The 26,772-nt window shown below is 41.1% G+C and overlaps 1 protein-coding gene across 1 annotated transcript in view; it reads right to left on the bottom strand.

Annotated features, from left to right (window-relative positions):
• Positions 1 to 7,767: 7,767 nt before the first annotated feature.
• Positions 7,768 to 26,772, bottom strand: part of SV2B (synaptic vesicle glycoprotein 2B) — a 190,110-nt gene continuing 171,105 nt past the window's right edge. The window contains exons 10-13 of the mRNA XM_024232918.2: positions 20,380 to 20,513; positions 17,913 to 18,113; positions 12,427 to 12,586; positions 7,768 to 10,843 (exon numbers count right to left, since the gene is read on the bottom strand). Of these exons, the coding sequence (XP_024088686.1) occupies positions 10,660 to 10,843; positions 12,427 to 12,586; positions 17,913 to 18,113; positions 20,380 to 20,513 (679 nt within the window). The 3' untranslated portion in view covers positions 7,768 to 10,659. The remainder of the gene's footprint in view (positions 10,844 to 12,426; positions 12,587 to 17,912; positions 18,114 to 20,379; positions 20,514 to 26,772) is intronic.

Here is a 26,772-nt window from a genome sequence, read left to right as displayed (position 1 = left end):
GATATTGTTCTTACTGTAGAAATCAAAACTTGGAGAGACCCTACAGCCATTGTGTCTGCCGCTTCTGTTTTAAAGATAAGGAAAATGAGGTTAAGCAACCAGCACAGGCTCTCACAGCCTTTCCCTAGATCACAGAAGTGAAGGATGGAGCCAAGAACTTCAGGGCTTCCAAACTGAGCTTCTCTTGGTATATTTTACGGCCTTTGCATGCATCCGTTGTGCTGAAAACATCTGCTCCTGTGAGTTCAGCTAGGACAGTGACTATTTAATACAGTCAATGCCAGGAACTTTCACCCCACGTATGGAAGAGTTCAATCTTTGAGTAGACACCTTATGAATACGCAAACCAACACTCCCGTCTGAATTCTTGTTCATAGCACATTGTCCTTACAGATTCCCAGGGGACACCAAGAGGTTTTTGCCTATATAAAATTAACTAGCAACAGTAAATAGTGAAGTCCTAATTAGATAAGCATGGGTTAAAAGCCAGTCGTCTGCTAAGATGGTGAACAGGGTGTCCCCATACCCATGTTTAATAAATGATTGCTGAATCTACAATTCCTCTAAAGTTGATAGGAAGGTTTCCATCTTTCAGACAAAAGCATATTATCAACGGTTGAAGGACATCCCTGGCCCTCCAGCAAATGCCTTCGGGAATCATCTCCACATTCAGACCCATCGTAAACAACAGAGGGGCAATACTCATGCTTCGCAGAAGCCGTTGGTTCCCCTTGGCAGAGGCAGGGAGAGAGGGCTCATCAACCTTGGAGAAGCCTGGTTTACATCTTCAAGGTAGCTACTGCCCTCTAGTGTTGATATGGGAGTAAAGCAAAAAAGTATACCTGGTTGAAACAAAACCGAACTCCACAAAGTTTTTCAGTGATATGTCTCAGCAGCCTCGGTAGGAGCTTGGAAAACATCATCAGGTGAGGATATTGCACTGGAGCTGACTTCTTGTGGCTTCTAAGGTTTTTTTTTTTTTTTTTGAGACGGAGTCTCACTGTGTCACCCAGGCTGGAGTGCATTTTCTTGTGTCCAACCAAGACTCACATACCATCTCAGCTCACTGCAACCTCCATCTCCCAGGTTCAAGAGATTCTCCTGCCTTAGCCTCCCAAGTAGCTGGGATCACAGGCATGTGCCACCACACCCAGCTAAGTTTTGTATTTTTAGAAGAGATGGGGTTTCACAATGTTGACCAGACTGGTCTCGAACTCCTGACCTCAAGTGATCCACCTGCCTTGGCTTCCCAAAATGCTGGGATTACAGGTGTGAACCACTGCACCTGGCCTCCAAGGTTTCTATTTGGCAAATTCACGTTGTTACTTCCATACTTGTTAAAACATTGAAATGCTTCCATACCAGTTAACAAAAGGCCACCACCCTCAGCCCTCTGACAACCAGCATCACCACTCCAGAACCAGGTCCCTCCTCTGCACCCCCCAGATCTCTCCATCATCCAGTTACTAAAGTTTTAAAGCTCAGCAAAGCAGGAGCCACCAAGACCCGGACCCAGAGTTACAGCTGCAGTGTTAAGTCCGCATTTGAATCAATCTGATGATTAACTCTTTTAAATATGACACTTCACTTGCTCCTCACCATTCAACTCATGTGCTCATTCATCTGTCTATTTATCATCTATTGAGACCTACTATGTATCAAATACTGTGTTAGTCACACTGCACAGGGAAAATGAGGGTTTTATTAGGTCACAGTCTTGTGGGATCCTCTACATTAAGATGGTGTCTATAATAATTTGGTTAATATTGGCCTAGTGGCCCAGAAACATCTGCAGCAGATGACCCTGGCTTCTTTTGGAAGAAGTTTGGTGGGGTGATTATACCATACTATATGCCAGGTGATGAGCATTCAGAACTTGGCTCTGACTCTGAAAACAGGTTAAGCATTCCAAATCCAAATCCAAAAGTCAAAAATCTGAAATGCTCCCAAAATCAAAACTTTTTGAGCGCCAACGTGTACTCCAAGGAAATGCCCATTGGAGCATTTTAGATATCAAATGTTCAGACTTGGGATGCTCAAGTGGTAGGTATAATGCCAATATCCCAAAATCTTTAAAAACCGGAAATCCAGAACACTTCTTGTCCCAAGCATTTGGGATAAGGAATACTCAGTCTGTAGCTATTTGGCCTTTGGCAAGTGACTTTCCTGTGTTCCAGTTTCCCCATTTCTAAAGGGAAGAAAATAACACTTATTCATTAGGTTATTATGAAGTTTAAAGGGGATAGGCTTTAAAAGTCTTTATCACAGTGCTTGTCATTTAGTAAATTTCATGTGTGTTTGTTAAATATCTGGATCACAAGGTATTAAAGATTAAACTGTATTCACCAATCACCAGATCAACTGTTACTACTATTTTAATATACCAAAGAACAAAAAAGGCATCGGTAATCAGAGCAATTCCACTATCCAGTGACAGTCAGATGGAAAAACACCTGAAGGTAGAGAGAAATGAGAGCACAAAAAATATGAAGAGAGACCAAAAGTGGGTTTTGTCAGTTCACATTTATAGCATCGGTTTAATAATTCAGAAGCTGCATTCACTATGCATAGAATTATTTACAGACTAATATGAGCAACTCTACATGGACATATGGTAAGCTCTATCTGGTCAGTTGCCAGTCATTGTAAACTGGCTAATGGGTCCCTTTGCCTATCACCTGCACCCTCCTTTTCATGACTCACAGCTTGTGGCCATGTCCTCCGCTTAGCCATAGGACCACAGGACTGGTCAATATGACATGGGACTGGGAAACGTAATGACTCTTAATCATCTCAGGTTGAAGGTGCGTTACAGAAAGATGGCAGGCTTCCAAAGAAACACCTTCCTCCACTGGCTATATGTCAGCACATTTGAACCAACAGTATTACAAACGCCTTCTATACCTATGAAATATTTTTTACAGTTCTTAGAGTGCTTCACAGGACTGCACACCTGGAGATAGCTGGATACCTGGAGAAATTGTATTAACTGACTTTGCTCTTAGGAACCACCATTCCGGGAGCATGTTGTCGTAGCGGACATTACTACTCAACAGCTCACCTCTGAAAAGCTAGAAGAGGTATCCCATCTACTCAAAGGATTAAGATAGTCACTTTTGTAGCAGTTGCTGTGGGAACGATTCGAGACCACTGGCCTGACATTCAGGGAAGAACAGGAATAGTCACCTACATCTGGGTACTCTCGCCTCTCCCCAAAACCGGCACCTGTCTAGGCCACCTCCCACTGGAGAGAATTAAACCTGTTAGTCCTTCAGAATTGCTCTTTGGAGCCCAAAGATTAATTTGAACTTTCCAAGTTTTGGCTACTTTGAAACAGAAGAGGAAAAAGATTCACAAGTATGAATCACTATGGAAAGCTGAACCATTAAACTTTGAAGAGCCCTTCCCTGCACCTTAATCTCTTTCATCTACTTAACTCATTACATCAAGAACAGAGAAGTAACAACAAAAAATAGAGACACCCTTTTGGTCTGGTAGAGTCGGGGACCTCCAGGATTCAGATGGACCAAAAAGCTGAGACCAAATCTCACGCAAAAAAAATAGTCTTAGATATTCCTCCTTCCTTGAAACCTGAAATTCATGGATAAGTTATTTTAATGTTTGGCCCATTTGAAATGTGGCAAAACTGCCAAATCTCTAACTACTTAGCACATATTTCAAACTTTAAAATGTCTTTTTATATTTTATCCCTTATGTAACCTGAATCAAAACTGACTAATGCATGGCAAGTATATTAAACCAAAACTTCTGTGTATATATGCACACACTACGGATGGTTTTTTTTCTATTTTTACATGTCAAAAATATCTCCATGAACTTCTCCAAAATTTAATTTTAAAAAGTTGGGACCAGGCACAGTGGCTCACATTTGTAATCCCAGCACTTTGGGAGGCTGAGGCGGGCAGATCACTTGAGGCCAGGAGTTCGAGACAAGCCTGGCCAACATGGTGAAACCCCGTCTCTACTAAAAATACAAAAATTAGCCAGGCATGGTGGCGCATGCCTGTAATCCCAGCAACTTGGGAGGCTGAGGTGAGAGAATCGCTTGAACCTGGGAGGTGGATGTTGCAGCAAGCCAAGGTCGCACCACTGCACTCCAGCCTAGATGACAGAGTGAGACTCTGTCTCAAAAAAATAAAAATAAAAATAATGAAATAAAAAGTTGGCTACCTTTCAGAAATCATCTATTAAACCTACTGGTATGCATCTATATATTTAAGGATACCTACAAAATATCCTTGTCCTGAGACACTTGTTATAACTCAGCAATGCACTCTACCAATGTTCTGATTGCAAATCTTTAGCTCGTGATAAGGTTGATATTTCCACTGTAAAATATGTAGCATTTAGGTTTTGGAAAATTATCCTTCTTAAAACCATTAGATTATCAATAAATATATCATAAAATACATTTTAAAGAAGTATTGTTTTGTCACTTTCAGTATTTTGGGTGTCTATGGAATTTGCTTTGCCATTCTTTTGGAGGAATACTTTAATAAAAAACAGTCATTTGTAATTTGCTCATCAATTGCTTATAGTTATGTTTGTAAGTATTTTTACGCAATTCCTTTGTGATTGATAGAGTCCAATATCTAATTTTTCTGGAAAGCCACTTTATTTATAGTTTTAATTGACAAGTAAAATTTCTATATATTTATCATGTACAACATAATGTGTGTGTGTATATATATATGTATGTATGTATATATATATATGTATGTATATATACACACCCACATTTTAGAGTGACTAAATCAAGCTATTTAGCACATGCATTACCTAACATACTTGTCATTTTTGCATTTTTGGTGGCGAGCTGGAAAGCTATTTTTATAGGCCTTTTGTTCATACCCTATTGAAATGATCACTAATGCTGATTTAGAGAAATCTGAATTACTGAGATTATATATGGTAGGTAAGAAGTGGAGGACAGGGCCACCGTTTTTGAATGGCTCATCCTCCTGAGTGACAGTAGCTGTGATTAAATAAACCTCCCTACCTAGCAAAATCATCAAATGGGGTGACCACATTAACTTTGGCAGAGGACAGCTTCTGAAAGATCTTTGCTTTCTAAAGGAATACTATTAATGGTCTCTGAAATTTTAAAGTATTTTAAGCCTGTAGGACTAAAGGTAAATGGACAGCTAAATGTGTGTTTTCAAGTGAAATGACAGTAAATCCTTGTGCTCCAGCTCATAAACTGAACCTTCCGGGGGGCATAATATGGTCCTGCTAAATAAATCTCTTGCTCATTCTGTAATTAGCAATGACTATAACAACTTTTATTTCTCCATTTAACATTTGTGAGATAGCTTCATTCTGTTTCATTTCATCATTCATCTTTTTGGAAATCTCGCTGCTGCCACAACAGCCATGCATATAAATTCCTCACCATGCCTCTGCAAATCAAACAAAATGTACTTTAAGCTTGCCTCACAATCAAAGGCTCTATGTGATTTATTTCCAAACTGTTCTTAGGGCTGGGCCTAAATGTGACACAGCTACACGCAAAAGCACAATGTTTTGGACAGGGTCAAAGTCCACTTAGAGAGAGAGAGACCTAGCATAGAACAAGACACACAGTAGCCATTCTGCATTCTGTAAATTTGTTTTCGAATGAGATCTATGTAGAGAAATTTACCCCACTCTGTCTTCCTTGTCTAAAGGAGGAAGCTTTTCATCCTTTTCAAGAGACATTTCCAGGCAAGTTCAGGTGGACTGTCAGCAGGTCAGGTTCACATCTAGTCATGTCTTGATCACCCCCGTGCATCCCTAGCTAGGGGGAAGCTTATAGAATCAGAGGCCCATCATAAGGCACAATGAATTACAAGATGGCACAATGAATTACAAGATGCCACAAGCATATTTGTCTATGAAAATCTTCACCAGATGGAAATGGCCAAAACAAAGATCACCAACCCCCAGGGGAAAGGGTTCAACCTCTGCTGAGCTTCCAAAATACTTCAAGCCCTGCAACCAGACACAGGCCCATAAGGACAGGACATGAGTGAAACCAAGCAGTTTCTGGGGAAGGAAATATTTTCATTGACATTTTTGGGTTGCTGTTGCACTACCACTAGTTGTCTCGGAGCTCTAGGAAAATGGTGATCATTTTTCACGGGCTGCTAGTTTTTGTGAGCTTCTGGTTGCGTTGGTTTTAAGTTATCAGAGCAATAGAACTTCCCCGACAAATCAAAGTACCACCTATTGGAAGAGTGTCAGTGCTACTCAAAATATGGCTTGAGAATTGATGCCATCTATGTCACCTGGGAGTTTGTTAAAAAATGCAGATTCTTCAGACCCCACCCCAGATTTACTGAATCCGAATCTCTGGGGATGGGGCCCTGAAGAGTGAGTTTTAACATCTTTTTGGGTGATTCTGATGTGCAAAAGTTTAAGAAGCACTGATCCACCTATCCTTTCCGGCTTTTGTCCTTTGAGCCAAGACCCTCAATTTGGAGGAGGGGTGGCAATGTTCCCAGTAAATACCGCATTTCCCTGCCTCCTCTGCAGCAAAGGGAGGCTGGCTCGGCTGCAAGGCACAGCCCCTTTGCCCATTGCCCTTCCTTCTGCTTCCTGCCTGAATTGTGGATGCGAGGATCAGTGCTTCAACAGCCATCTCAGCCCATGAGGCAGCCTCAGTGATGGAAACTGTGCACTAAAAATCAAGGAGTCTGAAGGCAGAAGGAGTGTGCTCCCAATGATCAGAAGGCAGCCACTCCAGCCCTGGGTTTCCTTCCTCCAGATTCCCTTCACATGAGAATAAAATAAACCTTTAACTTACTATAAACTTATTATAAATTGGTTTCTTTGAATTTTCAGTCTTATGCCATCCAACATAATCCCAGGTCAGTTAGCACAGATGCCTCCTAGAAAAGCCAGATGTGGAAGTGGAGACACTTTTCCCAGGGCTACTGGGATTCTTACCCCACTTGCCAATGTCCCTCTTGCATTCCTGGCCCCTCTCTCTTCTTCCATGTAACACTTTCTGTAAAACTGATTAGGTAAAAATCTATTCGGTCTGTAGAAAATGGGCAAGTGCATTATTTCCCTCACCTGGTTTATAAAGATAAAAAACTGGTACACTCCTCAAAGAAAAAAAAAATAGGAAGGAGCCACCACACTTGGAAATCCACAGCTGACAAGGAAAGTAGTAGCAATCCTTTTACACATGAAAGGTGCATTTTGCGGATTGTAAGGTCATTGTACTCGGTGTTTATGGCCAATTTAATATCCATCTTGCCCACTCACTGTAAGTGGAATGAGGCAGGAGGCAGAAACTGTGGCCAGTTTTTTCATCACTATGTCCCCAGAGCTTGGCACAGGGACTGGCCCACAGTCAGGGCTCAATAAGGATTTGCTGAATGAATAAATGGATGGATAAATACTAATCTTCTTATGTTTAAACCGATGCTTCTTCTCATTCTAGTAAAGCCACCAAGGGAATAGTCAATGAAGGGTCTCAGGGAATGGAGAGTATTTGTCACGTTGTCCCATGCCCCAAACTGCAGGCTTCCCCAGAACTGTCACGAGAGCATCACCTTAGGCCTTGTCACCCACTGCTCACATTACATGTAACCTGGGCCACATCGTTTAACCTTTCAAGGTCCCCAGGTTGCAAAATAAAAGTTGAAGGAAGCGATTCTCGATGTTTCTCCCAGCGGATTCAATCAATTTAGGAATACCGAAGAGACCTTAGTGCCTGAAAATAATCTCTAACCCCAGTTCTTAAGGTTTTCTTACAGTTATTTTTATTATTTAGTTTTAATGAACTAACACAAGGTAGCAGGGAACGCTGGGTTGGGGGTTGTTACATGACCTCAGGATAGTGTACTACAAACTTCACAGACAGGCACACCTCTTTCACTAATTATTTTTAATAAAACAAAAGATCAAAAATCAGCATCAGGAGATGACACAATACAGTTGAGACTATGGAAAGCAACTATTTCCAAGCTGGGCATCATAAAATACACCATCATGAACCGTGAACAGATTTGCTAAACAAAGGACAGCCTCATCCCTTTAACCCTCCACAGCCGACATCGGGAGTCTCTTGGGGTAGAACATGAAGTGAAAAAGAAGTGGATGGCCAGAATGCTGTACATTATCCCCCAGTGACCTGCCACAGAGACTATTTTTAAAGACGCATTTATCTCAGCAGGAGTGACAGCATTTAAGAAGTAGCCAGGTACTCAGGCTAGACAATCCTTCATGAGAAAAGTCTGCAGAGCTTGGCTGCACCCTTTACAAAGACCTGAGTGATGGATGAGATGGGAATTGCCCTTGATTGGCTGGGTGGCTGGTTTAAAGAGCCGTAAAGATAATGCAGAAGTGAGAGCTTGGAAACCAAATGGAGTTAGCCCCCAAATTATTGCAGCCACCCCAGCACTCAAAAGTTAATCCAATTTTAAATTTACAAGATCCATCTTAACTAGAAATGCAGGCTCTAACTGTCCTGCAAATTTTTTAAGTGGTAGCTGCTCAATGAATTGTATTATCCCATTAAAGAATAATGTTTTAGATGTGGTAATCCCAGACTCACGCAATTCTCTTTTATGAATCTAGCCACTGTATTCATATGGAAAGTAAATTACAGCTATATTACATCAAGCCTTTCATTATTGACACAGCATTATGTTAGTACTCCTATAAAACACTGAGAGAAAGATTAATACACAGTGGTATATATATTTCGAGGAATCAGGGTGTCCAGTCAGAGTCGATATGTCTTCTCGCCCTGTACAGAAAAAAAGGGAGGGGTGTAAATAAAAAGGTGAGGGTTGACAGAAGGAAAGTAAACATTTTAACCATTAAAACTCATCTCAAATCGACGGTGGAAAGGTGTCATAAGATTTACCCCTACCAACCCGTTAATTGAGGAAAATTACACAAAGATGTCCCGAAGCTATCATAGGACCTAAGCATTTCTCCAATACTGAGAAAACACTCGATACAGCCATTATTATTCTGTTTGAAATTTTTGGAGATCTCTGCCAGGGAAAATATGGCACCTGCCCATTGAGAGCACTGCAAATCAACTCAAAGAACTAGTTCTTGCAGGCTGATGTTCATCCGGCCTGGGCAGGTTCAAGTTCACCTCCGCTGGTGGTTGTGCATAGCTCACTGTCCCCTCCATTGTCAGACAGTTCTGATGTTGTTCCTCTTCCACGCAGTCAAGACTTCAGTCTATTGCTGACCTTCGTCAGAGAGGTTTGTCTTAGGCTCCTCCCCCAACCCACACCCCTGTTTATGTTCAAAGCTGGACTTCAGGAAACAGTTCTCGTAAGCACTGAAGAAAAACATATTTGGCATCCACTACACTCCCTAACTCCCACTCCAATGGACTCTGTTTCAAAAGCCCTGGACACATAGCATAGATTTCTCATGAGACCTGACCATCCTAACAAATATGGATTGCATTTGCATTTTACCACTAGAACAAACAAAAAGTATTTACATTTGGAAGAACTGTGGCTACACTTCCCCATCCCTCCCTCAGTCCCCATGTTGTTTGATTCTTGCCTACAAAGAGTACCAGAAGCCACCGAACACATCTCACGTTGTTTTTGGGTAGTGGCAAAGTAAAATGCCAGCACTGAAGATGGCGAGCTTGAGTTTCACAAGTCATCTGTGTAAGAGAGAGAAGTAACTACTCACTACACCTGCACAAAGAAAAGTGCCTGGATTAAGTGGACTGCACAGTGTGAGTTTGTTAAGTGCATCCTCCCAACAGAAAGTTAAATGGCTGTAAGAAATTGTGCTAACAGAAAGTTAAATGGCTGTAAGAAATTGTGCTTGCATTTCATTTGATCAGACCTCATTTCCTGGGACCTCAAACACCAAGTTCTCCCAAAATATGGCTAAAATGCTGGTAATATTTGCAGATACCAGTTGTGGAAATTAAACCCAAATAAAGTTATATACAAACTTAGTTTACAGAATAACTATCCCATTCCGTTTCTTTGAATAGAGCAAAACAGAAATAAATATCCTTCTTAAATGTATCACCTAATTATCATGGAAAGCCTAGGAGACATAGGAGAAAAGTAGATCTCTACAGATGTTGCTCAAATATTTGGCTTTCTAGATGAGAGTATCCTCAATGCTACTATGTCAATTTTCGAGTGGAAAATATGATAGGTGATACTTTTAAATGCAAAAATATATGTATCCTGTACTTCAAGCCCAATCTTCATATAATGACTCTAACTTCCAGCCAAGTTGACTTGTTAAGTTGTTGGGCTCCAAGGAGCTTTCTGGAGGAGCTTGGGTGTTTCTTACCCTCTAATTCCTTTTGAAATGCAAGTAAGTCCTTGCACTTGACTTAGAGAAATGCTTACTCCTCGCATAGCGTGTGCACTCACTGGAGAATCCTCTCCCTGCCTTGGACTGGGAAGACCTGAAGTTAAACACACAGCTCTGTGATTCTAAGGGTGGCTCAGGGCACCCCCAAATCAGTCACCTGAGTTACAAACATATTGACAGCTGAAGTGGGTCCTAAACTAGGGGTCACAAAGTCAACTTCTCCTCCCGTGCTATCCAAGGTGTCCTCCAGACTGTGACAGGCAGGAAGTGTGGATGCATTTTAGTGTCCTGGACAAGATTCTCTCGACCTTTCCTTTTCCCATAGGTTGTTCACATCAGGACCTGTTCTCGAGTTTCTGGCAGTCGAAGGGCAATCAGGCCACCCCCAACCAGAGAAGCAGCAGCCAGAAGGATGGGGACCACTTTGGTTATCCCAACAAAAGAAGCAAAGATGGTGTTTCCCAGGATGGCGCCAAATTTGCATAATCCATTGAGAATGCCAAAGGCTGTTGCTCTGTAAAAGAAGAGGAATGGAAATAATTCTGACATTCTGAACCTCATTAGATGAACAGGACTGGGCTCTTTCTTTTCCTTATTGCAGGGGGAAGAGGGTGCAAGGGAATTTTTTTTCCTAAATATAAAAATAACACATTCTCATTGTAGTCAAATTTGGAAATACAGAATAATATAAAGATGCATGGATACCTAACCTCTTCACCGAGAGACAATCACCTCTATTAACATTTTGAAGTATTTTCTTCAAGTATTTTTCTTTTTTGTTTTTTTTTCAAAGATATCTATTTAAAAAATTTTTATAGGTACTACACGCTTACTATGGAAATCTTGAAAGGATGAAGAAGTATGCAAAGCAGAAAGTGTAGCTAGGACTACAGGCACATGCCACTATGCCTGGCTAATTTTCTAATATATTCTGTAGAGATGGGGTCTCACTGTATTGCCCAAGCTGATCTTGAACTCCTGCCTTCAAGCAATCCTTTGGCCTCTACCTCCCAAATCACTGAGTTGGCATATATTTATCTTCTCTTATGTGTCTTTTTTTATATCTCTTAGTAAAGCTTTATGGTTTTCTTCATTTGAGTGTTTCACTTGTCAAATTGATCCCTAATTATTTTATGATGTCTGCTGTTATTAAACGGATTTCAATTGCATCTTTAACTTTTTCGATATATTTAAAACCTATACATAATTTAGTTTTATTACTGACCACCTGACCAAATTGTCTTTTTGTCTATAGTAGTCTCATTAGTTAATTCTCTTAGGTTTCCTAGATGTAAAATCACATCATATTCAAATAATAATCATTTGTCCTCCTGTTATTTTGTGTAAAACTTAGCAGTTCTTTGATTCAAATGAGAGGGGCTCCAAATATGACATGTGTGCTCTTCCTTAGTTATCTATATCCCAATACCTCCGTCGCCAATTTTGGAAATATTAAGGTTTTTGCAAAATTTCATTTACCCACCTTCCTTACCACTTCACATTCCTTTTTTACCATAGGGCCTCTTATCTTCTATCCTTAAAATTCACAATTCTCCCTCCACGAAGAAAAACAATTACTAAGTAATGGCCTTGACCCTATGCCTTTAAACGAGGCCTCCTCCCATATACGACCTGTGCAAAATAAAAGTAACCCCTGGACCTCCCTGCCACGTTCTCTGCAGACTCCCTGGACTTCATGCTGCCTCCTGACCTTTATTTCTCTCATTGCCCCCACCCTGTGCTATTCCAGCTCTTCACTTTTTTGCCTTATCTCCCCTTGGAGGTCTGTTCTCTCTTGTGGATTACATGACACATATGGTTTTGCCAACTTTTCACTCTTATTTCCTTCTCCTGGACATAGTTTGCTCCCATCCTTTGCTTCTTGCCATCCTTCCCACCCTATAAAAGCCCTGGTCTGCCAACTTTCAGGTCTATGCCATCCACCATGCAGGAGAAGCTCAACATAAGAGACGTTTGTTTCATGGAATAGCAGAAGGACCACGATGGCCATGCACAGCATCAGATTTAGGGAGCAAGTAGACTTCTGGCCAAAGAAGCCCAAATAAGTCCCTGAGGAAAGCCCGGGGAAGAACTGACCTCTGGTTGGTGGGATACAGCTCCACTGTGATCACATCCAGAGCATTCCAGGCTGCAATGCTTGTCCCACAGAACAGGCACTGCCAGCCGATCATCGCAGACTCGCTGTTGCCAAAAAACAGGAAGAAGCAGCAGACTGCAGAGATTAGCATGGAGCCACCTGCAGAGGGAGTTCAAGGGCAAAAAGAAACATGAGGCCTGTGTCTTGCACGTGGCTGTCACTCACAGTTCTCGCCCCATCTCCCACCCTCACTGGTACACCTGAAGCCAAGGCTGCCTGAAGTATTAGGTTCATCCTCCACACAGAGGGAGCACAGCTGGAACCCTCACATGGCACCCCAGTCATGGCATTAGAGCCCTTTGCGTGGGTCAGATCACCAGACTTAGGAAGCATTCTGAAGTCACCACTCTAAGGTGGTGCCCAGCTCAGAGTGATGGGACGGAGCAGATAGGGGCATTTGTTGAGAATCTATTATGTACCAGACATTGTTCTAGGTGCTTGAGCTACATCAGTATTGTCCAAAAAACAAAAACAAAAACCTCAGTCTTGATTTGAAACCAGGATGTCAAAGAGATCTGTGCCTCTTGTTCAATGTAGCAATATTCACAATAGTCAAAATATGGAGTCAACCTAAGTGGCCATCAACAGATGAGTGGATAAAGTAAATGTGGTTTACATACACAATGGGATACTATTCACACATTACAAAGAAAGGAATTCTGGCCTGTAATCCCAGCACTTCGGGAGGCCAAGGTGGGTGGATCACTTGAGGTCAGGAGTTCGAGACCAGCCTGACCAACAAGATGAAACCCTGTCTCTACGAAAAATACAAAAAGTAGCCAGACTCAGTGGTGCACACCTGTAATACCAGCTACTTGGGAGGCTGAGGCACAAGAATTATTTGAAGCTGGGAGGCAGAGGTTGCAGTGAGCCAAGATGGCGCCACTGCACTCTAGCCTGGGTGACAGAGCAAGACACTGTCAAAAAAAGAAGAAAGAGAAAAAGAAGGAAGGAAGGAAGGAAGGGAGGGCGGAAGGAGAGAGAGAGAAAGAAAGAAGAAAGAGAGAGAGAGGAAGGAAAAGAAAAGAAAGGAATTCTGCCATTTATGACAACATGGATGAACGTGGATGGCAGGATGCTAAATATACTCCATGGGGTAAACCAGGCACAGAAACATCTGCATCATCTCACTTTTTGAGATCTACTACACAGCATGGTGACTACAGTTACTAACAATGTATTGTATATTTCAAAATTGGTAAGAGAGAAAATTTCAAATATTCTCACCACAAAACGTACATATGTGTGGTGATGGATACGTTAATTAGCTTGACTTAATCATTCCACATCGTATATATGCATGAAAATATCACATTGGACCCCATCAAAATATACAATTATAATGTATCCATTAAAAATAAAAAAATAATTTTTTAAAAACCTCCATTCTCGTGGAGCTTATAACCTGGTGAGAACACACCTGTACATGGGCTATTGAAGGGAAACCTGAAGAAAGGTGGTACTATTCCCCATTTACCCGAATCCCCACCCCAGAGATCTGACCTGCCCTTCTCAGCCCTGCGCTATCCTCTGTACTCTGTACATGTGCTCTGTACATACCCTCTACACGCTAACCCCATGCACTTTCTTATCAGTTGGGAGGGGAAAGTGGCCGGAGTACCTCTCCCCAACTCCTCCCCTGGGGTAGAAGGCCTTTTCTGGCAATGGCTGCATCCCTCCAAGACCCCAGTTCCTCCCAGGTAGCTCTTGCTCTATGGCTCCAGCCCCCATGGAGCTCCGTGAGTGCAATTATCCCCCCTCATCCTCACAGCCATAGAGGTGGTGACTGCTTCTCACTTTTGCTAGTGTCTGGGTGCCTCACCTGCCTTATTTGTTTCCATAACCCTGTCCACACCTCTAAAAGCCCTATAAGTAAAGTTTCCTCACTAGAACTATCTGGGGTGAATCCCTTTTCTCCTCCAGGAATCTAAGTATGCAGTCCATGAGGTTAGCCTCACAGGGCTCCCAGCAGGGCAGAGAAGTGCAGCTCAGATCTCTGGGGTGGGGATGGGAGTGAACAGAAAATGAGCAGCACAGCCCTTATAGAGCTGATGATAGGAGATCCCATCCAAAGAAGACTGTCAAATGCTGCCCAATTCCAGTAAGTTCAGCCCGGAGGACCTTGGGATTCAAGCTCCAAGTCCAAGGTGGATGCAGAACATGGGAAAACAGGTTGCAGACTAGGAAAGTGACTGGCGATGAGGTGGAAATAGGGTGAGCAGAAAGGTGCGAAGGAAGCAGGTCTCAAAGAACCAACTAGGACACAGGGCACGAGTGCCCCACCAGGCACCAGGACCCTGTGGGAGGAAGGTATTCCAGTTGGCAAGAAGCCAGAGGCTGACCTGGCCTCAATAAGAAACACCTCCCCAGGGATGGTCCTCGGCCCGGAGTGTCACCCTCAGACCTGGGGCTGCAAGACTAGTGCCAATCCTTGCTGATGAACTAGGAAATGATAACTGTCCAACTGGATTCTGCCCACTCTGGGAAGTGGTAGGGCTGTGAGCAGGTGCCTGGTAACCTTTTTCCAAAAGCTAGGAGAAAACTAGAACAGCGGAAACTGGCATCTACAGGACCCCAAGTGCTCTGTGGACAATCCCCTCTACATGCACGCATCCCTCAGAGGGGCCAGCCACAGGGCTTGGCTTACAGTAAATGCTGGCAAACACTTGATAACAGCAAAACATGATCATCTGACAAATCAGCTAATGGTCAGGGAGGCCTTCCCTGATCCTTCAACTCTGTTAGGTGTTCCTGCTGTAAGTCCCCAGGGCCCAGTGTACTTCCACTTCCATAATTCTTATTCCTCTGGTAATTGGGAGGCCTGGGTGCAAATGCTGGCTTATTTACTACCTGTGTGACCGTGAGTGAGTTGCTTCACCTGTGAGCTGTCTCACTGTCCCCATCTCTAAAATGTTGATTAAAATAGTGCCTACCTCATAGGGTTATTGTGAGGGTTCAATGTGTTAATATTGAACACATGTTCAATATTCATAATATTCAATAATAATAATATTCAATAATAATAAGCATGTCATAGTGTTTAGGTAAATGAAATTTCTAATTGAAGTCTGCCTCTCCCAATAGATCATTTGCGCCTTAAGCACAGGGATACTGTCTGTCTCAATTACTGCTGCATTCCCATTGACTCCCACACAGCCTTGAGAGGATAACTACTGCATAAATAAATGTTATTGAATGAATAAACGAGTGGGTAGCAGCCTAATCAGGAAAACTTCTACTCCTCTGATAACAAGAAACGACTTGCACACTACAAAGAGCCTAGCAGATTAAGCAGAACAAAAATGTGCTTGCAGATTTTCTAGCAGGGTTGGTCTGAGAGGTGGGGATAGGGCTATTTCAAAGTGGTTCCGCCACATCCCATATCCTAGTGAAATAGTTATTAACTGAGCACCTTGTCTTTACCATGCACTTGCCAATGTCACAGTCAATCCACTGCATGTAGGCCTTTTACTAAAGACTGAAGGGTAGAGAGACAAAGAAGGCCCTGTCTGAGCTCTTAACAAGCTTGCCTCTAGCTCAGAAACAAAACAGAGACATTCACAAGACAGGAGGCTATAAAGAATGATTAAATATTAGTTCTAGATCTCTCATTCGAGAGCATGCCTTTATTTAGCATTATAGGAATTGTTTTGATCTCGGATGTAGACACGATGATACGAAGGGCTTCAGTTGTGAGGGAAAGGATGTCTGTTGTCTCACCGTCCCGCCTGCCCCTGTGCCCAGGCACACCCCCACCCCACTTCTGTGAGGGAGCATGTGGCAGGTCCTTAGGTGGTGGGCTGTTCTCGTCAACATGGGCACCCAGCCCAGCCTTATAACCCTGCCTCCCCCAGAACTTCCTCAGCTGCTTCATGAACAGACCAGAGACTCCACTGGTAAACTCTGGGACTCATAGACTGGTGAAAAATGGCAGAAGTGTCACATGTCTGCTCTCACACCCTTTATCTTATTGAGGCAAACAGAGGTATTATTTTAACAATGAAAATGGAAGCTCCAAGAAGTAAAGGAACTTGGGTCAACACATAAAGCTAATCTTGGCAGAGATGGAGCCACCTGACTTCCAGCCAAAGTTTTTTTAAGATGCCAACCTGTAGTGTCTTCTGCTGAAAGCTTGGTGTTTGGGGCTAACCTAGGAAAGAGGCCATCTTCATCCGTTCTGATCAGTTCAGCAGCATTGCTGAATGTCAACTCTACTGCAGGCACTGCACTGGACACAGGGGTTACGGAAACAAGTAAGCCATTGTCTCTTCCCCCATAGGGCCTCAGGACTAACCAGGCACTGCCTCTAACAGAGGAGAGCACGAAGTCTGCCATATCTAAGAGATGACTCCACCCTCACCACAAGATTAAAAAGCTGAAGTCACAGGCACTTCTCACGCTCACCACGCTGAATATGCATGCTACTATTTATAACAGTGATATTCAGTATGAGCCAAATCCCAGGAAAAGAATTCCTTCCCATGAAGACCTGATCAATTTTCTCTTCTCCAACAAAATGACTTTATGATTTACTGTGTTTCCTTTTGCACGTTGCTGCTAGGAAGCTTCGTATTAACTTTCCTAATCAACGACATCCCTAAGGCAGGTCCCTAACGGCATGTTTATTAATAATGTGTTGTCCACTTCCCCACCCCTGGCCTTGATTTACATTCTAATGTACATTTTCCCTGGTCCTCCCCTGGTCCTCAGTGTGTACATTTTGCTTCTTGTTTACCATTCATGGCATGTGTTTCTGTAATAAATTGCTGCAAGTCCCAATGGAATAAGGCAAGGCATACATGAATATAGCCACCATTTTTGAGAACCTATGATGTGCCACATATTACAGGTACCTTATGTTGAATTCTCACAAAACCCTACCAACTAGACGTGGAAATCATTCTCTTATAAATAAGGAAACTGAGGTCCAGAGAAGTAAAGGAACACATTCAAGGTCAAACAGCCTTTCGGTGATAGGATTTCAACATGACTCTGTCCAACTCCAAAGCCTAAAGTGGTATTGCTATTAAATAATAAAAGTAATACAATTTATCTTCAAACATCAAACCATCACCCAGGAGCATTTTATATATTTTTCTGACAATAATCTGATGAAGAGGCAGGGTGGATATTATTACTACCCTTATTGAAGTGCTAATAGATTAAATGACTGTCACAGAATTTCTCTGTCAGGAAATGAACAAAAGTCCCTCGCCTAGACCAAAGATTCTTGACTATTTCCCAGGAGCCCTGGAGTTTTCTATAGGCACACATCCTTGGCTCTATAGCCCCGGGTGCAATCTTACTTGTTGGGTTTATTGTGCAAGAATTATTTAATAAAAGGGAAAATTTCCCTGTTTTAATACACTTGAAAGTCACTACCCCAGGGCGTTGGAAGCCAGGAGTGACCCTGCTGACAACTCACCAATCATCTTGAGCCTTCCGATTCTATCCATGAGCAGGGCAGAAATGATGTTCCCAGGTAAGACAGACAGGCTGCCCAGGAAGCTGACGAGGTAAATCAGGAAGTCATTATCTTGCTCCAAGTCCATGTGGCAGCCCTCCTTCTGCTCCAGGAAGGTGGAGTTGATAAACCGACAGTTGATGAACTTATGCTCATAGAGGTCTGGGGAGAGAAAGAAACCTTCGGTTCATGTAAGTGGAAGGGAGCTGGAGAGAGAAAGGCAGAGGCAGGGATGAAGTCTGCCCCCTCCTGTAGGCAGGCTGTGCCAGCCTTTGCCAGTCAGACAGCCTCAAAGTCAAGGTAATATGTGGCCATGTCATCAAGGTATGGATGAACAGAGAAACTTCCAAAAATGTAATGACCCGTTCAAGTTCCTAAAAGCAAGCAGAAATTAAACTAACATTGAGAGACTTAAAAATGCATCCTCTCATCCAGGTGTAGTGGCTCACATCTGTAATCCCAGCATTTTAGGAGGCCGAGGTAGGAGGGTGACTTGAGCTGAGGAGTTCAGGACTAGCCTGGGCAACATAATGAGACCTTATCTCTACAAAAATAGGAGGCCGAGGTAGGAGGGTGACTTGAGCTGAGGAGTTCAGGACTAGCCTGGGCAACATAATGAGACCTTATCTCTACAAAAAAAAAATAATAAATTTTTGTTTTAAATTAGCTAGGTGGGGTGGTGTGTGCCTGTAGTTAGTCCCAGCTACTCTGGCACCTGAGGCAGGAGGATCACTTGAGCCCAGGAGGTCAAGGCTACACTGAGCCACGGTCATGCCACTGCACTCCAGCCTGGGCAAAAGAGGGAGATCTTGTCTTTAAAAAACAAAAAAATCATCTCTCCAGCTGGATAACAGTCCTGTTCGCACCCATCAGGCGACACTGAGACACTGAGGGCCACGGCAGCTAGGCCTCCTTGGAAGCTACCTGGCATAGGGGAGCAGAACACAAGAGAGTTGGTTCCAGATGGAGCCGATCACTCCAGAGCCCATGCTGTAGTCTGTGCCAAAACCTGAACATTCTTAAAAAATAAAAGCCATTTGCATTGGAACCAGTTTGCAAGTCTTCTGACACCTTCTAAGATCAGCTGTTCTGACAGAAAAAGTACTAGACAGGCTCCCTAGAAACCTGCATTTGGGGAGCTGGCCCTGCTGTTGACCCTCTTTAACCTCCCTGAGGCTCTACCTACAAAATCTACAAAATTGGAAGAATACACTTGATCATCTCTACTGCTTCTCCCAGCTCTGACATTTCCTGACTACACATGTTTGCAAGAATCTCCATAAGAGTATTCAAATGAGGAGGCATCATTCAGACTTGAAATCATAAAACGATATGCCAGTTTTTAATGACACTTGTTAAATTTCTGGAACTCATTATTGTTTCAAGATCAGTCTAAAAGGAAATTCAGGAAGGTTAGTGCCAGAATGAATGATTAAGAGACTCCAGAATATTTAGAGACCAGATATTGAAGCTCTTGAGGCTGATATCATAGAGGAAAAAGATGTTCTTATATAAACTATCCCTTGCTGCTTATATAAACTATCCCTTGCTGCTGATGCCAAGAATAAAGCATAGATCTGGACATAATGCAAATAGTTCCGTGGAAAGATTGCAGGCTTCAGAGCCAAACAATTGAGGAATGAATCCAAACTCCCTCCACTTGCTAACCGTGGCCCTGAGCAAGTTACTTAAGTCTTGATTTCCTTAACTCAGTTTCCTTAGCTATAAAAGAAGGATAAAAAAAAAAATAGTACATTTCTCCCTTGAGACAATGTAGGTAAAGCCCCCTAATGAAGCTCAGTTGGTTTCCTTATACCCCGACTTCACTTGGTATGTTATTAATTTATGATGAGGGTAGTAAAAGTAACAAGAAGTGGTGTAGTGGTCGAATTTTGGGACTTTTTAAATCACAGAAATCTGAAATAGTATGATTTTAAAATAGTCTTTATATTTCATTTTATGCACAAAATGTGAACAGATGTAATTTTCCCTTTTCATTTATTATTGTGAGAACATGAGTTTTACATTTTGCAAGTTTCAAATTGTGCAAGGTCTTCAAGAATGCATTCCACGCATAAAATGCAGCCCTCCTGGAATGCTAGTTGTTATTTGTGTCATCCTTTGTTCATACCAAAGTCCCTTCGTGTATAGCATCAGCCTCACTGAGATGAGGACATTTGGCTAGAACTTTTGTTTCCATTTCATTTGTGATAAAACTGAGACACAGATACATTAAATGCCTTAGCAAAGGCTGTGCACCTCATTTGTGCCATGCCTGGGGCTAAAATCCATTTCCCCACCAAGGCTTGGCATTTGTATCTGTGAATACTTTCCTACTCCTGAAGTTTATGCCTGACCATTTTGATTCTTGGACAACACTAGTTGTCTCTTGTTACAGTCTATTCAGTCTGTCAATGTTCTTACCCACCTGTGTTGTAAAAAATGGTTGATTCAATGGTACAATTTTTGAAGTAGGTATCTGTTGATGTTACATCTTCAAAATAGCACTCGTCAAAGAATGTGTCCTCAAAGAGTACATGTTTAAAGTACATTCTTGTGAACCTGTGGGAAGAGGTTGACCCTTGAGTGATTCATCTGAGAAAAAAAGAGACTTAAGACCAAAAAGGAAAACACAGCAAGGCAGAAAAAGGAGATCTGCAAGCAAAAGGTGCCAGAGCATTATTTTCAACCCAGACTACTTCCCCACTTCTTAGCTGTTTGTTTATTAGTGGGGAAGGGCTTCAGGACCTGGAAGCCAGTGTCTAGCGTAGGTGCATACGGAGCGCTATGCACCAACCTGGTGGTTTTCAAAGGCAGGTCCACGGACCTTCTAAGTCAGAATCACAGAAATGTGAAACAGTGTGAAATTTAAATATTAATAACATCTCACTTTCTGAGACATTTTTAAGACACGCAGGTCCCTGGACTGGTCCTAGAAGTTTTGGAAGCCATAGAATTGTGAAGGTCTGAGAATCTTCGTTTTTAAAAAAATTGTCCCAACAAAGATGTGGGGAAATAAGCCTTTCATTCATACTATTGGTAGAATATAATCCATACAGCCTCTTTGGGGAGCAATTTTGCAAAATCTGAAATGCACATTCTCTTTGACCTAGGAACACCACCTCTAGGAATTTATCCTACACATACTTGCTCATGTATTCAAAGAGATACATTCACTGATCTTCATTGCAACACTGCTTGTAACAACAACGGATTACTACTTACATACATATGTAATAGATGCCATATAATGGAACACCACGTAGCCATCGTAGTAAATGAGGTAGATCTATATGTGTTAATATGGAATAATCTTTAAGATATATTGTTAAGTTAAAAAATCAAGGTGCAACATAGAGTTTATAACACAGGCTCATTCAGGTAATAAAAGGGTATGGATACATATGCTTCCCAATATATCTGGAGAGCTACACAAGAAATTGATAGAAATGGTTGTTTCCAGGGAGGTACAATGGAAGTGAGGAATGATACACTTAATTTTCACTTTATGCCAAGTGTATATATTATTTGTTCATTCTTTTTTAAACTCAGTTAAAAAGAGACTAAGGCACCTAGACAATTATGAGGTGCAGCCACATGTGGGAGTCACTGCCTCTCTCCAACTCCTGCATACTTAATAGGAAAGAACAATGCAACATTTAAAAATATATCTCACATACATTACCATCTTCCTCTGTTGGCTATATTTAACAAGCTTGGTCAAACTTTTAGGCTGGAAGCCTTTAAATATGTCTTCATTTGCAAATAATTACAACACATTCTTTCATTCATCTATTCATTCACTTACATATTTAGTCTTCTGCAAACACTGAGCATGGTACTAGGTGCTATGAGTATAGAGAGGAAAGACATGGTCCCTGCTCTCCAGTCTAACTGGAAAAAAGTGCAAGCAAATAGGCAATTACAATACAGTGGAAATCGCCATGACAGAGATAGCACAGGGTGCTGATGGCCACTGTTCCTTTTCAAAAGGACCACCAAATAATTCACCCCATGACCACCTACAATGGCCAGTGACCCTTATCCTTCATGCTCTATCGTGTCCTGCTCAGAACCTTAACCTAGAGCTGCCAATCATTAGCTTCTGCTAAAAGACCCCACACAAGAAGTCCTGGGCAAGTGTTCACCAAAAGCAGGACCCCAGACCACTTGCATCAGAATAAACTTGAGGTTGTATTAAAGATGTCATTTCCTAAATTCCAGCCTACACCTCTTGAACCAGAATCACCAATGGCAGAGACCAGATTATTATACTTAAAGAAATTTGAGAATCATTGGTCTAGAAAACCAAACTATTTTGAGAAATTTTTCTTAGGGCCAAATTTGCTACAGACTTTTAAACAGGGGCCTCCAAAAGCTATCACTAAATTCTTCAGGTTTCCATGGGAAAACTAATTGGTGAGTCTTTTGTTACAAGAAGATGCCTCTGATGTCAAAATGTATAAGCTAGATGTGTTTACTTAAGAGAGCTATTCCTGGAGACTGTTGCAGGCCTTTGCATTTCTTAATATATCCTTCTCTTTAATATAGTAATAGGCTGCTGATGTAGCCTTGGGTGATATTTTAATATTCTTCCCAGGGTGGCTGAGAAGGCAGAGCCATAAATCATAAATGGGTCTGACGCAGGCAGCCCTTGAAATGTCTCTCCAAGTGAGTTAGAAAAAGCCAGAGCTATAAGGGAAGAGATAAAAGGAGAAAGGGCCAACACATATTTTATGACGCTTTACATAAATCATCTCCTCCAATCTGCAGCCTATATACTGAACTGGCCCACCCAAGATTCTTGATTCAGGAGAGTTCAAAAGATGAAAGAAATGTTAGCAACAGTACTTTGTAAGCTTTGCCTTTAAGGCAACAGAAGCCATTGGCAATCCAAGGTCCATGACAAAATTGTCATTACATACACTTTGTTTCAGTTGCCTTCGGGCCCAATAGTTAGTCCAGCAAGTGATTTAAGCTACACCAAAGTCACATTCAACATGTGTTAGGCTTGAGGGCATCACCCTAAAGAAATTCAGTCTAATTAAAGAGATAAACAAGAAAACCAACCATTAAAATTTGGTGTGATGATTATCAAGATAGAGGTATGCTATAAAACCACTTCTAAGGGGACACTTGTGATCCAGTTGGGTAAAATATAAGGTGACTTACCCTGAAGGAAGAGTGAAAGCTCTCTAAGCAAAGATAAGGACATGTATTCCAGACAGAGGGAAAAGCATATGCAGACACAGACACATATCATATATATTCTTCAATTGCCTTTTTTGAAAGCAGAGAATTCTCTTTCACATAAATTACATCATAATTTAAGGAGAAAATAAATAAAGGCTATGGCTCCCCAAAGATTACACACATAAATATTTTAAGAAGCTCTCTAGCCACCATGAGATGAAATAGAGTTCTTAAGAACAGGAACTCCGGCCTCTCACATATTATCTTAGATCAGGTCCTAATCTGAGGTAAATCAAAAGACAAATAAGAGGATCACTTCAGAAAATATGTACTTGGGCCTAATTTGCTTAAAGAAAAGAGGAAACAAATTCTTGCCTGAATATCTGTGTAACTTCTTACATTCTCCAGGTGTAGGGGTCAGGCCTTCACACAACCTGTGATGCCACCCTCCAAAAAATGAAGAGTCTAACTTTCAGAACTTAACCACCAGGAGCCCTCAAACAATTTTCTTCTCCTCTCGAAGCCTGCATTTAAAAAAATCTATAAAATAGGGGTGTTGAGAAGATGGCTCTTTTTGCAGCTCTAGCATGGTTCCATAAACGAGGCGTACTTTTACTGTGTGTAGCCCCAAGAAAGAAATAAAAGAGTGGACTTAGGAGATGGCCATCTTACTTCCTCAAATATTGAAATATTATTTCATGAAGAATCAGAAAATGTTCATGATGGGAAATCCTGGTGCCAACATCAATCAAATAGTGTAAGGACACACATTCTTGTGCCTCAGTGAGTCTGGAAGTAAAATCCAACTTCCCCTCTCTTTCTTTCCTTACACTCAAAGATACCTGAGTGATGAAATCACGATACCTCATTCTGTCTCCTTTACAAAGATCCTAGCACGTTTACTGCCTTTAGGAACGACAACTGAAGCACAGAACATAGAACAAAAAGGGAAATAATAAAGATATAAACATTAAATTAGCAAGAGAAAAATAGTAGAACAAATTCATATATAAATATAGTTAGAAACATCCTAAGTCAAACACTAATTTAGCCATGCCAAAATCTGGAAACAATTCAAAGATCCCTTCAACAGGTAAATGGATTAAAAAAATACAGTAATACATTCAAATCATGGAATACTACTCCACAATAAAAATAAACTACTAAAAATGCAATAACATGGATAAATTCCAAATGCATTATGCTAAGTAAAAGAAGCAAATTCAAAAGGCTTCCTATTGTATAATTCCATGTAAGTAACATAAAGAAGATCATTGGCTGCCAAGGACTGGGGATGGAGAAAGGGCTGACCACAAAATGGCATGGGGAAATCCAGGAGGTAATGGAATTGTCCTGTATCTTGCTTGTGGTGATGGTTACATGACTGCACGCCTTTGTCAAAACTCACAGGGCTGTATACTAAAAGGGGTAAATTTACTGTACATAAATTATTCCTCAATAAAAAAGGAAGTTTCAAAAAGTTTCTAAGGTAACCATAGCTAAAACAAAATCCAAACCAAGCCCAACTACTGCCTAGATTTTCTTAACCTCCCCACATACTGTTAAAACCTAGCAAAAGAGGTGTACACATTTTTTAGTCCCTACTGTCATACAAAACATCTGACTTGCAACCCAACATTACAAGACATACAAAGAAGCAAGAGTAAAACAACATCACATCAAGACATAATCACTTAAAAAATAATACTCAGTTGGGAGGCCAAGGCGGGCAGATCACCTGAGGTCGGGAGTTTGAGACTAGCCTGATCAACATGGAGAAACCCCGTCTCTACTAAAAATACAAAAAATTAGCCAGGTGTGGTGGTGCATGCCTGTAATCCCACTTATTCAGGAGGCTGAGGCAGCAGAATCACTTCAATCTGGGAGGCAGAAGTTGCGGTGAGCTGAGATCATGCCATTGCACTCCAGCCTGGGCAACAAGAGCAAAACTCTGTCTCTAATAATAATAATAATAATAATATAAATACTGGAACTATCAGGCAGGGAATTTAATATAATTATTATTAACATATTAAAGCCTTAAAGGAAAAAATGGTTAACATGCATGAGCAGTTGAGAAATTTCAGCAAAAAGATGCAAGCTATAAGATTCAGACAGAAACACTAGAATTGTTTTAAATAATGCAACAGCTATTAAGAATGTCTTTGATAGACTCATTATTAGGCTCATCATGACAAAAACAAAGGATTACTGGAATTATAGATAACTCAAAAAATATTACCAAAATTGAAACATAAAGAGAAAAATAAGGGAAGAAACAGAAAAAAACATCTAAGAGCTATGGGAAAATATCAAACAATCTAACATAGGTGCAATTGGAATTCAAGAAAGATAAGAGAAAGAAGAAGTATTTGAAAAGACAAAGGCAAAGGATTTTCCTAAAGTAATGAAACCAATCAAACCATAAGTTCATACAACTTATAGAACCTCAATAGAGTAAATCCCAAGAAGAAGGAGGAGAAGGAAGATGAGGAGGTGGTGGTACACCTAAGCACATGATATTCAAATAGCTGAATATCAAATATAAAGGGAAAATCTTGAAGGGAGCAAAAGAAAAAAAAATCATGTTACATACAAAAAAATTAATAAATAAAGATAAGAATACAGCAGACTTCTCATCAGAAAGTATGCAAGCCAAAAGACAATAGGGTGAAAGCTTTAAATTTCTAAATGGAAAAAAAAAAAAACTGTTGACCCAGATTTTATACCCAGCAAAAATATTTTCAAAATTGAAGAAGAAACAGATCTTTCAGACAAACAAATACTGAGAAAATGTATTGCCATCATAATTTCACTACAAGAAATAATAAAGGGAAGTTCCTCAGGCATAAGAAATATAATACCTATCTACATTTGAAACTTGGATGTTCACAAAGAAATGAAGATCTCTAGAAATGGTTAAATACATTTTCCTCTTTTTTTTGGAGACAGAGTCTCACTCTGTCACCCAGGCTGGAGTGCAGCGGTGGTATCTCAGCTCACTGCAACCTTCACCTTCCAGGTTCAAGTAATTCTTGTGCCTCAGCCTCCCGAGTAGCTGGGACCACAGGCGTGCAATACCATGCCTCACTAATTTTTTGTATTTTTAGTAGAGACAAGGTTTTACCATGTTGCCCAGGCTGGTCTCGAACTCCTGAGCTCAGGCATTCTGCCCACCTTGGCCTCCCAAAGTGCTAGGATTACAGGTGTGAGCCACTGTGTCCAGCCTATTTTTCTCTTATTTTTAACAATTCTAAAAGATAGTTCACTGGGTAAAGCAAAAATAATAGCAATATATCATGTGTTTATAGCATATGTAAAAGAAGTATGTATGACAACAAACACATAAAACAGGAGAGAAGAAATGAGTATTCTGTTGTAAGGCTCTTACACTAAAAGTGAAGTAATAGAATAATACTTGAAGGCACATTATGATTAATTAAAGATGTATATTGTAAGCTCTAAGGCACCACTAAATTTTTTACAATGAGGAATAAGTAATAAACCAATAGTGAAGGTAAAATGGAATTATGAAAATAATCTAAAAGGGGGTGAAGAAAAGAAAAAACAAAAAACATGCAAAACAAATAGAAAATAGCCAGCAAGATGATAGGCTATAATTCAACCA

Source organism: Pongo abelii, chromosome 16 (genome assembly GCF_028885655.2).
Source record: "Pongo abelii isolate AG06213 chromosome 16, NHGRI_mPonAbe1-v2.0_pri, whole genome shotgun sequence".
NCBI lineage: Eukaryota > Metazoa > Chordata > Mammalia > Primates > Hominidae > Pongo > Pongo abelii.
The sequence above is the reverse complement of the archived record's forward strand: the minus strand, read 5'-3'. Positions and strand labels throughout refer to the sequence as shown.